We start from the raw sequence: 16,434 nt of genomic DNA, 5'->3' as shown, positions 1-16,434 counted from the left end.
TGGGGTCAGAGCAGGGCTTGGGCCACGAGCGCCCTGCAGATGCCTGGGGGGCCCAGCCGGGACCCCGTTTCAGCCCAAGAGCCGCCCCAGCCAGCTGTGTGTGGCCTTAGCCAGCCCCTGGGTCTCGCTTGCCCCTGGTCCCCCATCTCTGCCTTGAGGGGTACCCCGTGTCCTGCTCCACACACGGACTCTCAGTCACAGATTAGAAAGGGGTCTGGAGGAAAACACAGGAAGTGCCACTTAAAGTAAGCAGCCACTGCCATAACGAGCCCCTGAATCCGTTAGTCCCACGGTTTCCTTATGACACTTAACAAGGGGACCTGGGGTCTCATGGGAAGAATTTAGGGTCCCTCACCCAGGAGCCCTGGGGAGCCGAGGTCAGTGGTGGGTGGGCTGCCGGCCAGGACCGAGTCACTGAACAAGGGGCCCCCTCCTGCCCTGTGCCCGCAGGTCCCAAGATGGTGGCCGTGCAGAATTACCATGGCAACCCAGCTCCCCCCGGGAAGCCAGTGCTGACCTTCCAGACGGGCGATGTGATCGAGCTGCTGAGAGGCGACCCCGAGTCTCAGTGGTGGGAGGTGGGTCCTGGGGCCCGGAGGGGCAGGTCTGGGGGTCAGGGACCATCCCCGGTGGAGGGAGGCAGGCTGTGAGCAAGTCCGGAGTTCTCTCCCAGGCAGGAATTCCAGGGGTCCCCAGCCCTGTGTTCCTCGGGGTGTCCGCTTTCACAGGCCGAGCACAGCATCCCCTCCCGTGTGCCTCCTGCTGGGGTGTGTCCTGCACACCCTCCCCAAGGCTCTGCCCACCTCCTGCCTACCTGCCCAATGCAGGTCAGAACTGCAATGGGGCAATCAGGTGTCGTGCTGGCCCCAGGGGGGTGGGGGACCCTGTGACTTCCCCCAAGGAGCTGCTATGTGGTGGAGCAGAGACAGACGGGGACACGGTGTCCCAGGATGGTTACGGTTCTGAGCCATGAAACTGTTCTGTGGACAGGCCCACGAAGGCAGAGCCCTCCTGTGCCCACCTGCCCCTGGGCACCCGAGACCCACAGGGGTCAGCATGGTGCCACGGGAGCTCGGGGCACCCGGCCCAGCCTGGCCGGCCGGGGGTGACTGAGACCTGCTTAGAGTGAATGTTTGTTATGTTTCCGTGACTGTTACCGCCATCACTGTTGTTTTGTGATGGTCATTTGTCACTCCGTACTTACAGATGAATTTATTGTGCTAGACCATACCTTCACATAACTGGAGATTCGGAAGGTGCAGAAGGGGGTCTGCAGTATAAAGTCTCTGTCCCACTCTGACCCCAGCTGCCCAGTTCCCAGGCCCAGGTGTCCCCAGAGCCATTGGTCCTGGGTGGCCTTGCAGAGAGGCTTTGCCAGTGTGAAAGGGGGAGGCCGAGGAGGAGCGGCCGGGAGGACCTTGGGAGCCCCGGCCCCTGCAGACCCTCTCAGGGTTCTATCAGATGCCCCCAGTCCACACGCCCCTTCAATTTGAGAAACCCTGTAGATACAAGGACTGGAGAGCAGCTGGGGGTGGGGCTCTAACCCCAGCTCCGAGCAAATCTCTCAACTACTTCTCTGGGCCTCAGTGTTCTCATCTGTAAAGTGGGGACGCCACCCGCCTTCCTGCCCGGCGGTCATGAGGTCAGCTGAGGCTACAGCGGGGAGCGCTGCCGACACATGCTCTTCTTAGGACCTGCCCTCACCCCGTCCTTAGGATAAGCTGAGCCACACGGCAGTGCCCGCTGCACCCCCTCCCACTGGCCCGGCCCCCATCATCTGTCTCCTTCCAGGGTCGGCTGGTGCAAACCAGGAAGTCAGGCTACTTTCCTAGCTCATCCGTGAAGCCCTGCCCCGTGGACGGAAGGGTAAGCACTTCCCACAGAAGCTTCTGGAGCGCAGTGGCCGGGAGGCTGGGGCTTCTGAGGGCTGTCTCCTCACTCGGGGCATCTGGGCTTGGTCAGCACATCCTTGCTGAGTAGCCATTGCTGGCCCTGGAGCTGGGGGTCGGGGGGCGCTGAGGGGCAGGGGGTGCCCTCGGTCTGAGGGGCTCGGCCAGTTGGGTGCTACATTTCTCGTGGTTTTAGAAACACAAAAATGGGCATTTCTGCAGCAGTCGTAATCGATGGAAGACCAAAAATGTCACCTTTCTCCAAATTTTAGGGACTCTGTAAGTCTTCTGGGACTATTTTACAGCCCCAGGGTGGAGAGGACTCCCCTGAACGTTGGAATTCAGAGCTAGACTTTAGGATATTTGGAAAAAGGCCTTTCATCTGAGTAGTATGGAGCAAATCTTTCTGTTACAAAAGGCATCAAGCAGTCAGTCGTGAATAATGGAATTACCTCCACCCACCCTCTAAAAAAAGGCATTCAAAAGTGCCGGAGGGAAATTTCTCCAGAGGGAGCAGGAGGTGGGTCCAGAACACCACGGGAGCCCCGGTGCACCCTCCAGGCCCCGCCTGGCCTCTGGCCCCATCCGCCAGCGTCAAGGGGACCGGACAGCGGAGGAGGAAGAGCATCACTAACTCACTGGGTGGCCTGGGGCAGGTCCCAACCCTGCCCTGGGCCTCAGTTTCCCCATCTACATGGTGAATGGGGTGGAAGGGGTTAGGTAGTCCATGAGGCCTTGCCTGGCCTGTGGCACAGTGAGGGGAGGCCAGGGTGGGGCCTCTGGCTGGTGAGGGGGCGGCGTGGGGTCTCGGGGCTGCTTGGCCAGCGTGTGGCCCGTCACCTGGAGGAGAGGCTGCCGCCAGCCAAAGGACACCTGCCCTTGGGGCCCTGAGCCCGTCTGTAGCAAGGAACTCTAGCTGTAGGATGTGCTCCCATCCCTGCTGGGACGTTCCTGCAGCCTTCTGTCACCTCTCCTTGGGGATTTGCACCCTATCAGTTGGTCGCTGCACATTCAATCAAACCCACTGGGACCTCGCAGTCCGGTGGCTCCGGGGCTAAGTCCACAGATACCACGGTAGCCAGTGCTGGGCCCGAGGGTCAGGTCGCTGGTCACAGGGCCCCTCTGGCCCCACTCGGGGCAGGACATTAACCCGAACATTCTCTCCTGCCAGCCGCCCATCAGCCGGCCGCCATCCCGGGAGATCGACTACACCGCCTACCCCTGGTGAGTGGGGCAGTTGCGGTGGCCCTGTGAGCCCGTGAGCAGGCCAGGAGGGGTCCCCCGGCTGCCTCTTGCTTGTGTCCAGGTTGGCTGAGCCCTGCTGGCCGTATGTCTCGGGGAGCCTGGGGGAGTCTTCTCTACCCCGAGGCAGGTTTTCCCCATCACGAAAACAGGTCATCGGGTTATCATTTGGAAGAATGAAGCCCCCCCTTTTTTTAACATGAGCTTCATCATAGAAAAAATAGGAAAGTGGGATATTTAAGGCCAAATGTGTAATCACACATGTACGCATGGAGCGGCTTGATGAGAACCGTGGCGCTGTTGGGATTAACGAGAGCATGAAGGTGGACGATCTAGGAACAAGTCACAGATACAGGTCAGCTCGGGGGGCCAGCTTTTACTGGTCTGCCTGCTGGCCCCCCAGGCTGCCTCGAAGGACTGGCCTTGTGGTCGTAGCTCCCTGTGTTCTGCATCCTGTGGTGGCCACAGAGCCATGGGCGGCTCAGGGGCGGTAAACCCCTACCCCACGCACATCTGGCCTTGAGGTTTCCATCTGGGGGCTCATCCTGTGCCCAGCGGTGCAACCCCTGCGCCCTTGGGGTCCTGGCCTCCTCCGCCCCTGGGCTTGGCCTTCCCCTCCAAGCCTGAGATGCCGCAGGTCTGTCCGCCCGGTGCCGTGTTCCCCGCACTCCTGTCCAGGGTCGAGGGTGCAGGACAGGCCTGTGATTTTCATTTGAGGGAGTAACAGAGAAGCTCCATTTCCGCTGTAGGTTCTATCTCAGCTGCACATTATTTACCGCAGTCCCCAGTCGGCCTGGCGGGCGGTGCAGGTGGTAAGGGGTTTGTTTGGGAGGGGGCAGTGGGGCTCGCCTGGCTCTCTCCAGGGTGGCTTCCCTTCAGGGAGGCGGCAGCCTGTCAGTCTGTGCAAAACCCATTGATGTCCGCGGGCTCCCGTGCGTTGCGACAAAAGTAAAAAATCCACACATGAGTGTTTATGACTTGCTTTTCCAACAGCGAAAACTTAGAAATTTGCTCTAATGCTCATGTTGCTCGAGCCCCTCTTGCAGACCAGGTTCTGTAGAAAGCTCCCGGGGGCCGGGCTGGGGCCTGGGGGCCTCATTCCTCCCCACGACGATGTCACCCCACGAGTGCCCCTCCTGCAGGGGCTCAGGTGGCTCATGATGCCCGTCAGCGCTGTTGCAGAGGCCTGGGTGTCCTCCAGGCAGGGCCAGTGTTAACCTCCGGCCTCGTCCCACCTGCTAGGTTTGCGGGCAACATGGAAAGGCAGCAGACCGACAACCTGCTCAAGTCGCACACCAGCGGGACCTACCTAATCAGGGAGCGGCCGGCCGAGGCAGAGCGCTTTGCCATAAGCATCAAGTACGTGGTGGCCCAGGGAGCAGGGAGACCTCTCCCCCAATGCCACTCTGAACCACGAGCCCACGTCCCTCGTGGGTGGGGGTGGCCATGGACTTCATTGCCCTAAGCAGGACCCTTTTGAGATGAAAGCCTGTCAGTGGGTCTGCACAGTGTCGCTGGCCCGGGACACGTGTGAAGGCCCTGCCCAAAGCCACGGGGTGGGCTTGGTCCCACGTTTTTCAGGTTGTGGGCAAGGGTACTATGGGGGTTAGGGGCCGGCAGCCCCGCTGGTGGGCTTTGGAGAGAATGGGAAGGTCACACCACTATGGCCTCGCGGCTTCGGCCAGTGGCCTTTGATCTGGTTGTCCTCTGCCCAGAAGCTGTCCTCTCGTGCATCTGCCACCACCCCTTCGGAAGAAGGAGTCTGCCTGGTGGCTGGGCACCATCGGCATAGGATGCCCACTGGACATCTTGGGTCAGGCCCCTGGCAGCCCACGTCCAGCAAATAGGGGCTGTCGGCTGTGATGACCCCCAAGGTCTAGTCTGGTCAGCTCTCGACTGCCGCCCCTCAGGGTGGCCTGTGTCCGGGGAAGGCCTCCACTGGTCTGCTGGAGGTCAGAATCCCACAAATGCTTGGAGCGTGAAACAAGCCCACCGGCTCTAAAGTAGTGGGAGCAAAGGAGACCAGCGTCGGAAGGGACAATGTCCAGTGCAGGAGCTGGAGGTGGCCCAGGTCCCTGGTGAGCAGGCCCTGCTCCCCAGCAGAGGTTCCCGCACACCTGTCGTGGGCCCGGGGAGCATCACGGACAGTGACAGCGGAGTGCGGGCCGAGGGGCAGGTCCATGGTGCAGTCAGCCGGTCAGCACCAAGCCAGGAAGTGGCAGAGACCGCACTCACCTGATGGGAGATCACGTGGCATCTTCTGGGTGCCTGGCCTGTAGGGCTCCCCCGTGGGGCTGAGACCGGCCCAGGAGCTGGGGGTGGGATGAGCACCCCCCCCACCCCCGCTGACTTTCAATCCCGGAGAAACCATGGGTGGTCTACAAAGACTCCCCCAGGAGAGGCCGCTGGCCAGATTGGATTATCTGCCAGTTGTTTGTTTCATTAACCGATTTCCAGTTGTTAAACCAACCTTGCATTCCCGGAATATCCCACTGGGTGTAGTGCGGAGTCCTTCTCAAATATTTGGTTTATGTAGGCATACACGTGGGGAGAGATTCAGCTTGCTGGTGGTTTGCTGAGGACTTTTGCATCTATAGTCATAATGGTTGCTGGTGTGTTTCCTTCTCTTGGGGTGTCTGTCTGGCTTTGGTACCAGCTGGCGAGGGGCTGGAGTGGTATTTGGGGAGCAGGGGGTATGAGGAGGTTTTTCTGTAAGGTCACATTTGAACGGAGACCCGAGGATGCAAGCCCAGGAGGTGAGGATGGTGGGGGGCAGCTTGGGTTTGTGCTTGGCCTAAGTCATGACCTCCATGGCCCAAACACTCTGCCCAGGTTCAACGACGAGGTGAAACACATCAAGGTGGTGGAGAAGGACAGCTGGATCCACATCACAGAAGCAAAGAAATTTGAAAGCCTCTTGGTACGTAATCCTGTGGCTCCCGTGGCCTGGTCCATGGGGGTCAGGGGAGGGCCTGGGGGTCCCACCGCCGCCAGACCAAGAGAAGAGGCCCCCTGCACCCTGCTGTCTGCAGGCCACGCTCACAGAGGGCCAAGAGCCCGGTGGGGCTTCTGCATCACTGGGGAGGATCCAAGGAAATGGGTCTGGAGGACTCCTCGGGATAGTTCGGGCCTCATGACAGCCCCCGCATTGGGACTTCTGCCCCCGAAGGGTTCACCTAGGTGGACAGTGAGGGGAGGGCCCGCCTGCCCTGCCTGCATCCCTGCAGCCCAGCTCCCACACGCCCCCGCCGCCCCCCTCCCCAGCCAGAATGCAGGTAAAACCACAGGCCTTCTTCACAGGATTTTAAAGTGAGACCTGTGGTATCTTTCCTAACTTACGAGCATTACGTGTACCGAGAGGATCTGACTCGAGCACCTGAGCCCTTAGACGGCCCTCTGTGGCCGCAGAAAAGCACAAAGTAAAAAGTATCCACAGTCTCCCACCACCCCCCAACCCCAGTGTTAACATTTCAGGGTGAGTCCTCCCGACCTCGAAGAATAGCTTAGGTGTGGTTTATATCACGGTTTTCGAACGAAACCGTTGGCCACACTGTGCTGTCAGCCTGCTTTTCAATGTGATAAACTTCGCCGTGGGCACAGCCCTCTCCTGTCCGGGCCGGTAGCCACACGGCAGCCGGTCGCTGGCACCTGCTGGTCTTTCGGGAAGCCCTTCCTTGGTGCCAGGCGCGTGGGGTTGCAGGCTTTCTCCATGAGAAGGCGCTGCGGCGAGCCTCCGAGTGCCGGTCTTGGCTTTCACCCCTGATTTTCCTTGAGCAGCTGCTGGAGAGAGACTGCTGGCTCAGAGGTCTTTGCGACCCGGACCACCCACCCTGGGTGGGGTGCTGGGCGGAGAGGACGAGTGCCGAGTGAAACGGGGGAGAGGGAGGCCAGGGCACCTGGGAGGGCTGCCTGGAGGCGGTGAGAGCACCAGCGAGCGCGTGTGTCTTGCAGGAGCTGGTGGAGTATTACCAGTGTCACTCGCTCAAGGAGAGCTTCAAGCAGCTGGACACCACGCTCAAGTACCCCTACAAGTCAAGGGAGCGCGCGGCCTCCAGGGCCTCCAGCCGGTCCCCAGGTAATGCCCGCGCCCGCCCGGCACACCAGCGCTCACTCTGCCCATTTCCCACGGCCCTGGCTTCACCGCCTCCCTGCCCTTGAGGAAGGCTTTCTGTGGGACCGAGGCCAGGAGCCCCTTCCCCGTCCCCACCCCCAGAAACCCATCACAGCCCCCTCCTGAGCCAGGGTGTCCTGGCTGGTCTGCGGGACAGGCGGGGAGTGCGGGCTCTGAATGGCTCTGAATGGCCGCTCCGGGCCTTGGCACCCATGCCCAGAGTCAGCATGGGGAGAGAGCAGGGCAGGTCCCATCTGTCCTTAGATCCCTCCCTGCGCCCCAGCCCCCTGGGGGCCTTCACTGTGAGGGAGCTGGAGCTGGTGCGTCCGTTTGTGGGCCGGGCTCCACGGCTCGGGACAGGGGGGCGTCTTGCTTCAGGCCCACCGGGAGTTAGAGGCAGGGCGAGCCCACGGCTGTCCGCTGCACCACCCCGCGTCCCCAGCCGCCGGGGCAGAGCAGGGCAGGAGAGGAACAGTGGACCTTCTGCGGGCAGCTGGTGTGCGCGGGGCGAGAGGCCGGGCTCCCTGCATGAATAGTTTCCGAGAGCCTGGAGCCAGCCCGCCCGCTGGGAGGAGGTGGTCCAGATTCTCCAGGGAACAGGCCCAGAGAGGCGGTGGGAGGGGCAGCTCGGAGGCCTCCAGGCTGCGCCCCGCAAGCCCCGGGCAGGCCCGGCCCCACGCGCCCTGCGCTCTGCCTGCATGTGCCTGGGCACGCACGGGCCCGCTTTCACGTTCTTTCTCGCCTCTTTGCAGCTTCCTGCGCCTCCTACAACTTTTCTTTTCTCAGTCCTCAGGGCCTCAGCTTTGCTTCTCAGGGCTCCTCCGCTCCCTTCTGGTCAGGTACCACTGGCGCTCGGGGCGTGGGGGGGCCCGGCCTGCCCCCCGCCGGCCTGCAGCCCCCGCCCGCAGCAGCCCGCAGCGGCCTGCAGCCCGGCGCGGGGCGGGGCCGAGGGGCCAGGGCCAGGGACGGGAGGGGCCGGCCGCCAGGGCAGGGCTGAGGATGCGGTCAGGCTTGGCGCTGCCCCCCTCGCTGCTGTCACCCCTCGGACTCGCGCACCCCGATGGCCACTCCCCAGCTGGGCAGCCCCTGTCCCTCCTGGCTTGTTGAGAGCTTTGCCTCTGGCAGCGGCAAACAGCTGGGCGGCCACCCTCGGGGCGAAGGCGGGAGCAGATCGGGCGGGCCCCACCGGGCGGGCCCTGGAGGAAGGGGGACGGGGTGTCAGTCGGCCCCGACTGCGTGGCCCTCCGCTGCCAGAGTCAGAGCCCCTCCCCAGCCGCTGTGTGTGTCCCCTCCATCACGGATGTTGTCCCCTGCTCAGCGGGGCTCCGGGGCCCCCCACTGAGCTGGTCTAGTTAGGTGTCTGGTTTGGTTTGGGGATCTGGAAGTCGGGCCCCGGGACCCTGGGGTCTGGCTCCAGGTGCTCCATCAGAGTGCAGGCTGGGAGCTGGGCAGTGGTCACTCAGCTGACCCCTGGCCAGGTGACACTTGTGCACCAGGCATGCAGGGGGAGGCCCTGCGGGAGTTGCAGTGGTCAGAACACCGGCCTCTGCTCTGACCCCATGACCACACTTGGCTGTGACGGCCCCCAGTGTGGCTGGCGACCGCTCCGAGCGCCTTCATGGGAGGCTCGAGGAGGCCATTGCCTGTGGGGCTGGGCGGAATAGGAGGATAGTCTGTGCCTTCGGAGCCTTCCTACCAGACAGCCCTCCTCTCTGCACAGGGGGCCAGACACCAGGGGTCCACGCTTGGCCCCGCCGCCAGCTGTGTGACCCTGCCCATCTCCTCCAACAGTGTTCACGCCCCGTGTCATTGGCACGGCCGTGGCCAGGTACAACTTTGCCGCCCGGGACATGCGCGAGCTCTCGCTGCGGGAAGGCGACGTGGTGAAGATCTATAGCCGCATTGGCGGGGACCAGGGCTGGTGGAAGGGCGAGGCCAACGGACGGGTAAGTGGGGCAGACATGGCCTGGCTCAGCCTGCGGGCCGGGTTTGGGCAGGCTGGCATCTCAGTGCAGCCTGCCCCAGCACCATGCCCACACCCCCTGAGCCACAGACTCGAGCTGCCCCGGTTGGAGCTGGATCCAGGCCCATTTGACGCTGTATCTGGGCTCAGGCCTGCTCCGTGGTCCTCTGTGGCCACAGCAGGGCCATGTGTTTCGTATGCACTCTTCATGTTACTTGCGTGTACCCAAGCCCTTTGTGCAGGCAGAGACCTCAGGATGCGAGCAAGGCCCAGGAGTCCTCACTGGCCTCACTTATGTCATGGGGAGATGGGAAGGGGTACACCATGTTCCCACCCACCCTGCCCCTTCATGCTCTTCCTGAGGACTCTCTCTTCCCTGTCCACCCTGTGACCCTGCAACACTCTATGGCCCCTTATCCCTGCACCCTGTCTGGACCCGATGGCTTTGACCTGTCTCTGTCAGAACTCACCCAGCAGGATACTGGAGCCCCACGTGGGGCAGATTTGGAAACGTCCAGCTATCCTTGGGGCTGCAGCTGCCTGCAGGCAGGCACGCTGGGCTGTGGAGGGTCGGCCTGCCTTGGCTCCTGTTGCCCACCATTCCGTGGCCAGGTGGTGGGAGCTGGTCTGCCTCCACCTAGCATGTTGGCTGCCCTTTGGAGGCCTGGGGTCAGATCCACTTTCCACCCCCACATCCCTTCGGAAGTGTGAGGCCACTGAGTCCTGGGCAGCTGACCTGGAGGGCTGAACCACTAGCTCTCTAAGTGGCCCTTAGGGCGCCAGCACTGGAGGTACCTGGGGCTGTAATTCAATGAGCACATACCTGGGTCCTCCTCACCCAGATCCTGAAGGTCAGGAATAGACGGGTTTCCCAGGTGATTCAGAACTACTGGCTTAGAGTATTACTAGATATTCCTGTTGCTTTGACCCTGTTGTGAAGTGTTTCTTTTTGTCTGTGGCAGTTCTTCTTGCTTTAAAGTCAACTTTGTGTTGTTCGAGCAAGCCAACTTTTTTTTGTGGGGGGGAGTTAGTGTTGTATGTGGCAGACTTCATTCTCTCTTTGCATTACTTTCAACTTTTTTGTATCCTTATATTTAAGGGAGCTATAAGATAAAGTGTTATCTTAAACAGAGTTTTTAGAGCTAGTCTGTTCTAACAGTCTCTGCCTTTTAATGTGTATGTAGCCCATTTACATTTACTGTAATTACTGAGCTGCTTACATTTAAATCCGTCATCTTTCTGTTTATTTTCTATTTGTCACATCCATTTCTTCTTTTTCCTCTTTTCTTGCCTACTTTTGAATTAATCAGTATGTACATATATTTTTTTTTTTTCTATTCTACTTCCTGGCCCTTTGGTGGCCATTCTTTTCCTATTATTTATTTAGGAGTTAATACCTTAGGGATTACAGCATGCACTCTGACTTCTGAGAGCCCATTTTAAATTAGTACTTTTACTACTTCCTGGATGATGCAAAGACCTTACAACTTTTGACTGTATTCATGTTCCTCCCAACTTTTGTGCAGGTGTTGTCATGTATCTTAATTCTATATATTTTTCAGTCCCATGAGACATTATTTTGTTTTAAGCAGTTAGTGTTTGTTTAGAGTTACCACCTATTTACCTTTCCCAGGGCTCCCCATTCCTTCATGCTTTCTTGTATTTCCACCCAAAATCATGTTCCTGCTGCCTGAAATTCCCTCCTCTAGGTATGTTTTTTAGTGTGAGTCTGCTACTAATAAATTCTTAGTTTTTGTGGGATCTGAACACCTCTTTATTTCATTTTCTTTTTTTATGTTCTCGTTATAAAACGTTTGTAATGTATTTGACACAATTTCAAACCTAAAGAAAAGTTGCTATAGCACAAAGAGCTCTCACATGCCCAGACTTACCAATTAAGAATGGTTTGCATGTTTGCTTTATCATTTGTGTTCTCCCTCCCTCTCTGCTTATTTTTCTCTTAACCATTCGATAGTAAATTGCAGAAGTCCTATCCCTCCCCCCTAAGCCCCTTAGTATTCAGTGTCCTACGATCAAAGACATTCCCCTTTGACAGAATATGATTATCTAATCCACGGTCCATATTCAGATGTCACCAGTTGTCCCAACTGTGTCTTGTCTACCTAAATGAATTGCATTTACTTGCTATGGCCCTCAACTTTGTTCTAGAACAATCCTCAGCCTTTCTTGGTCTCACATGACTTTGACATTTTTGAAGAGTACGGGTCAGTTATTTTTGTAGACTTTTCCTCCATTTAAGTTTGATATTTCTTTGTGATTAGGTTATATATTATGTATTGTCAGTGGGAACATAATGCAGATGTTATATCCTTTTCAGTACTGTAGTGTCTTATCCAGAGGTATATAAGGTCAGTTTGTCCTATTATTGTGACATTAATTTTGATCATTTGGTTAAGGTGGTATCTGCTGAGTCTCTCCACTGTGAAGTGACTGTAATTAATCAGTAATCTCCAGGGTAATACTTTGAAATTATTAAATATCCTGTTCCACATTAAACTTTCACCTACTAGTTTATCATTATCATTCATTGGTGAATTTTGTCTCATCACTTATTCGTATCGTGGTTGAAAAACAGTGATTTTCCAGCCATTGTTTCTTTAGCACTTATTAGGGGACATTCTACTGTAAGGAACAGCCTTCTCTTCTCTTGGTCATCCCCCGGGGGATGGGGTCAGTCATCCCTCCAGTGAGAATGGCTTCCTTTTTGTGAAGAATCATGTTGAGCTCATTTTCAAATAGTATTCTTTAGGGGATAAATTTGAGGCTAGCAGGTATTTTATTTTGGCACTTTGGGGATATCATTCCATTGTCCCTGGTTCCATCATTTCTGTAAAGAGCTGGCCAACTTTTTTTTAAAAGGGCAGGGAGGGGCAGAGGGAGAGAGAGAATCTCAAGCAGGCTCCACGCCTAGCACAGAGCCCAACTCGGGGCTTGATCTCACAACCCTGAGATCATGACCTGAGCCAAAATCAAGAGTTTGATGCTTCATTGACTGAGCCACCCATGTGCCCCAAGAGCCAGCCAAATTCTTAACATTGCTCCTCTGCGGGAAATGTCTCTATTACTCCCAGTGGGGCTTTACATATTAAAAAAAACAAAAACAGAACTCCGGTTTTTATCAGTTTTACTATAATGTGCCTGGGTGCGGTTTTCTCTGTATTCAGTCTGCTTGAGATTTGTAGAGATTTTTAAAATCTGTGGCTTGATGTCCTTTTATCAGTTTTGGACGTTTCTTCAAACAGTATACCTGCTCTGTTTTCTTTTTTCTCCTTCGGGGGCTGTATTCACATGAGCGTCAGTTCTTTTCATCATGACCCAGATGTTATTTACCTTCTTTTACCTGTTTTTCACCCATTCCCTTGTTTCCCATCCAGCTACTTTCCACTGGCCCGTCTTCCGGTTCACGAGCACTCTCTTCTGCTCTGTCTAATCTGTTGCTAAATTCTATTGGGTTCTCAATTTCAGTCATTTTCCACATTAGGATTTCTATTTGATTTCTGGTTTCAGTTCACTGGTAAATTTTTATGCTTTATCCTCAGTTTCCTGAAACATATATGTTGCAGTTATTTACATTTCCTGACTGATGATTCCCATCCCTGAATGACCTGTAGACTGGTTTCTGTTACCTGCGTTTTCTCTTAGTTTCTGTCACTGCGTCCTGACTGGATGATGAGCTTGTGAAGAAAACACCACTGAGGCTTGGGATGGTGTTATTTTCCTCCAGGGAGGATTTAATTTTTTTCTGGCTGGCAGGTTGAGGGAGAGCAGGTCATTGTGAACTGCTCTGGGCTGGTGCATTTGGGGGTCGCTCCTACCCTGGGCTACAGCTCCACCAGGCTTCTTGGCTTAGAAGAACTCCACAATCTTTTGCAGGATCCCCAATTTCCATGAGCCCCTGCTGGCCTCACCCCAACATTGGTGCAGACACGTGCACACACACTCTCATGTATCCTGCCATCTTTTTCAGATCGGCTGGTTTCCTTCAACATACGTAGAGGAGGAGGGCATCCAGTGATGGCAACAACATGGACAGGACTCGTGGGTTTTCTTGGAAGAGTCCAGCTCTGAAGTCTGTCTCTAGCCCCATGACACAGAGGGGACATGCCTGCCAACCTTCCCGTCTTCAACAGCCCACAGGGATGGGGAGGGTGTTCAGAATCCTAAATGCGAACTGGCCCACCATCCGCCTGCCCTCGGTGGCCTGTCCTGGGTACGCTACTTGTACATAGAGGCGAGTTGGGCCGGCCCCGCCATGGCTGCCACCGCCAGAGTGCTGAGGAGGGGGAGCGCCGGTGGTGTTCTGAGCCAGGCTCTGGGTGACAGCTGAGGCCGGAGTTCATCTTGCCTCTGTCCTGTTGTGACAGCATTCAGGAGCCTAGGTTTGAACAGCAGGTGCCGTCCCAGGGAGGGCTTGAACAGCAGAGGGGACCCTCCCCCAGCCCCTTCTGCTCAGCCCTGATGCTCAGCCTGCCTGCTTTCTGCTGCTCCCAGGGGGAAGCTCTGGGCCTAGAGAGTCAGAAGGGACCAGAGCCAGGCCTTTTGCTGCAGCCCCTGCTCAGCCCCAGCTCAGCTCCAGCTGTGCTCGGATGTAGGAGAAAAGAGCACTGCTAGGGGGTCTGCGCGGGCCCCTTGACCTCCTCATGGCCCTCTGCACTAGGGAGGTGCAGAGACTGCCCAGGGCAGGTCCCTCTCTCAGGAGGGAGCTTTAGTGAACGATGAAGTTGCCGACCCTGCTCCCCAGTCAATGGTACTGTTCTTTGCCCTGAATCCCAGGCGTGTGTCTGTCCTGTCCTGCTGCCAGGTGGATACACCTTTTGTAAATCCTGATATGGGTGGGAAGAAAACAGAGTTTTCCCCTCACTCGGGCTCTGCTGCTCACATTCCCCTCCGGGAGGAGGCCCCCCCCCCCAGCGCCCCCCAGCAGGTGGCCCCTCTGGGACTCTTGTGTTCTGCAAGGTGGTTCCTGAGGGTCTTCCCAGCTTTTGCACAGGATGTTAGTTCTAGCCCTTGGCAAGTCTTCCCCCTGCAGCCCATGAACTGGGCCCGTGGCCAGCTCGAAATAAGTGCTCTTGGGGGTGGCCTTACCCCCGAACTCCCCCTCCTGACTCCTCCTGGCCTTTTGAGCTCTGGCTTTCTTGTCCAGACCCTTTTACTCTGCCTGGATATTGCATTAGACCTAGGGATGTTGTCTCCCTGCAGGCTCTGTGCCACAGATGCTGGAGAAACCCGGGCTACACGTGTCCCCTGAACCTTGGTCAGCTGCCCTGCCCTGTGCAGGGGGAGGGGACTGGGCAAGGCTGGGCGTGGGGAAGGCTAGCCCCCACTGGGGTGGGTGCTGGTTGCCACTCTGCACTCCTGGGCTTCCTCCGAAATCAGCCGTGTGGCCTCCGGGCTCGGCTCACAGGCCCCATGTCCCGGAATGGGGAGGTGGTGGGGAGCGGGTGGGGACAGTTAGCAGCAAGGGCAAGAGAGAAGGTGGCCTGCAGAGGCTTGAGAAGCCAGGGTGAACAGGATCGTGTTTGGGGGCAGAGGGGCAGGGGGAGGGAAGGAAAGAGCTGGTCTCGGAGAGAGCAGCCCCCAATCCCCATCATCAGGGTGCACCCAGCACTTTGCGCACAGCCCTGGGCTCAGCCGGCCCAGCCATGAGCCTGGGGTCGGGGGGAGAACCAGCCAGGCCCTTTCGTGTTTACTGTTGTCAAAAGGGTTTTGTTTTGTTGTTTTGTTTTTGGTTTGGCTTGTTTGTTTTTTAAGGGAAGAAAACAGTTTGTAATTATTTCATCCAAAGCTCTCATTCTATATCTGTGAATAATAAGGAAGATATTTTATAATAGCAAGAAAATGATGTATATTTGAGGTCATCATGAAACAAGTCATCACGACAACGAGGGATACTGGGGGAACAGAAGTCGGAACCCTGGTTTTTGTGAATGTTTTGTTTTGTTCTTGTTTGTTTTGAAACATGTATGTGGTTTGGTTTGGTTTTGCACTGCATGAGGCAGGAGGGGAGGCGGGCCGGGGGCAGGCTGGGAAGCGGGTGGTTTCAGCAGGAGATGGGAGGCCCTCTCTAGGGGCTTTGGACCTGGGGCCTGAGATTAGCTGTGAACACTTAGGAGCCCGATGCATGCGGGTCAGGGATCTGGGGGTCCCACAGCTGGTGACGACCCCAAATGGAACACAAACTGTACATTTGCCACTAGGTTTTTTCAGACCACAGTTTTTATTGCAAATAAACCTAAGTTCTTTTCTGCAGGCATGGCTGGATCCTTCTGTGTGTGTCCAGCAGAGACTGCTCCACCCACACACTGTCAGCCCAGGATACAGTGGCCTGGGTCAGGCATAGGCCTTGGGGGTGGCCCAGCCTCCTCCCAGCTGGCCCAGGTCCATGGGCTTCCTGTACAGTGTCCCATGGGACCCTCTAGCAGCCATCAGAGGCAATGCCGCTGTCTTCCCATTTGGGGGGGATTCAACCCTAGCCCTACCGCTCAGGCACGTCCTTCAGCTCCTGAGCCTGTTTCTTTATATGTGTATGTTGGAGATAAAAAATAATACTTCTCTCTGGAGAGTGGGTCTGTGGCCTATGATAGAGAAAATCTAGTCAGGCAGAGATTGATTTCTCCCTTATGGAGAAGCAGTTCAGACCAGGTAGAGCAGGGATGGCTTGGTGCCCCACCCCCCTACCCCAGGCTCCTCCCCTCTTCATCATGTGCCTTTATCCTTGCTGTGGCCTCATGGTCCAAGGTGGCTGCTGGAGCTCCTGCCATCAAGGCTGCGGGCAGAGGCAGAGGTCGACACAGTGCTTCCCTTCCCCTCCTTACCCAGAGCTGAGGCATATGGCCACTCCTGGCTGTGGTGGAAGATGGGGACTGCAGGACTTGAGCTGGACACATGGTCATACCTCCTCCCTATTACTGAGGAGACAGAAGAATACCATTGGGGTGGGTGACCAGCCCCAGGATCCACATCAGAGTTGTGAGGATCTCACTAGACTTGGAGTTGTGTTGGCGCTCAGCAAGTGTCAGATTTTGTTGCAAACCAGGGAGACAAGTACAGATGTTTGAGGTGACCCAGAGAGTGGTGGATCCCACCCCAGCCCTGGTCTCCGGGACCCAGAGCCCCAGAGTCTGGCTCACTCTGATGCCCCTGAGAACCAGATGGGAGGCCTGCCTTTTCTGGAGCAGCCCCCTCTCTGAGCAAATTTCTCAGGCATG

At 57.0% G+C, this 16,434-nt stretch overlaps 1 protein-coding gene across 2 annotated transcripts in view; it reads left to right on the top strand.

The window, feature by feature from the left end:
• Nucleotides 1-15,475, top strand: part of VAV2 (vav guanine nucleotide exchange factor 2) — a 151,787-nt gene extending 136,312 nt beyond the window's left edge. For both annotated transcript variants that reach the window (XM_081803902.1, XM_081803901.1), the window contains exons 20-27: nt 451-578; nt 1,792-1,866; nt 3,061-3,113; nt 4,374-4,490; nt 5,964-6,051; nt 7,083-7,206; nt 9,034-9,188; nt 13,194-15,475. In XM_081803902.1, the coding sequence (XP_081660028.1) occupies nt 451-578; nt 1,792-1,866; nt 3,061-3,113; nt 4,374-4,490; nt 5,964-6,051; nt 7,083-7,206; nt 9,034-9,188; nt 13,194-13,241 (788 nt within the window). In that variant the 3' untranslated portion in view covers nt 13,242-15,475. The remainder of the gene's footprint in view (nt 1-450; nt 579-1,791; nt 1,867-3,060; nt 3,114-4,373; nt 4,491-5,963; nt 6,052-7,082; nt 7,207-9,033; nt 9,189-13,193) is intronic.
• The last annotated feature ends 959 nt before the right edge of the window (nt 15,476-16,434 follow it).

Source organism: Leptonychotes weddellii, chromosome 14, assembly GCF_054177405.1.
Source record: "Leptonychotes weddellii isolate Sample4059 chromosome 14, ASM5417740v2, whole genome shotgun sequence".
Taxonomy (NCBI): domain Eukaryota; kingdom Metazoa; phylum Chordata; class Mammalia; order Carnivora; family Phocidae; genus Leptonychotes; species Leptonychotes weddellii.
Note: the sequence above shows the minus strand (reverse complement) of the source record. Positions and strands in the feature narration are given on the sequence as shown.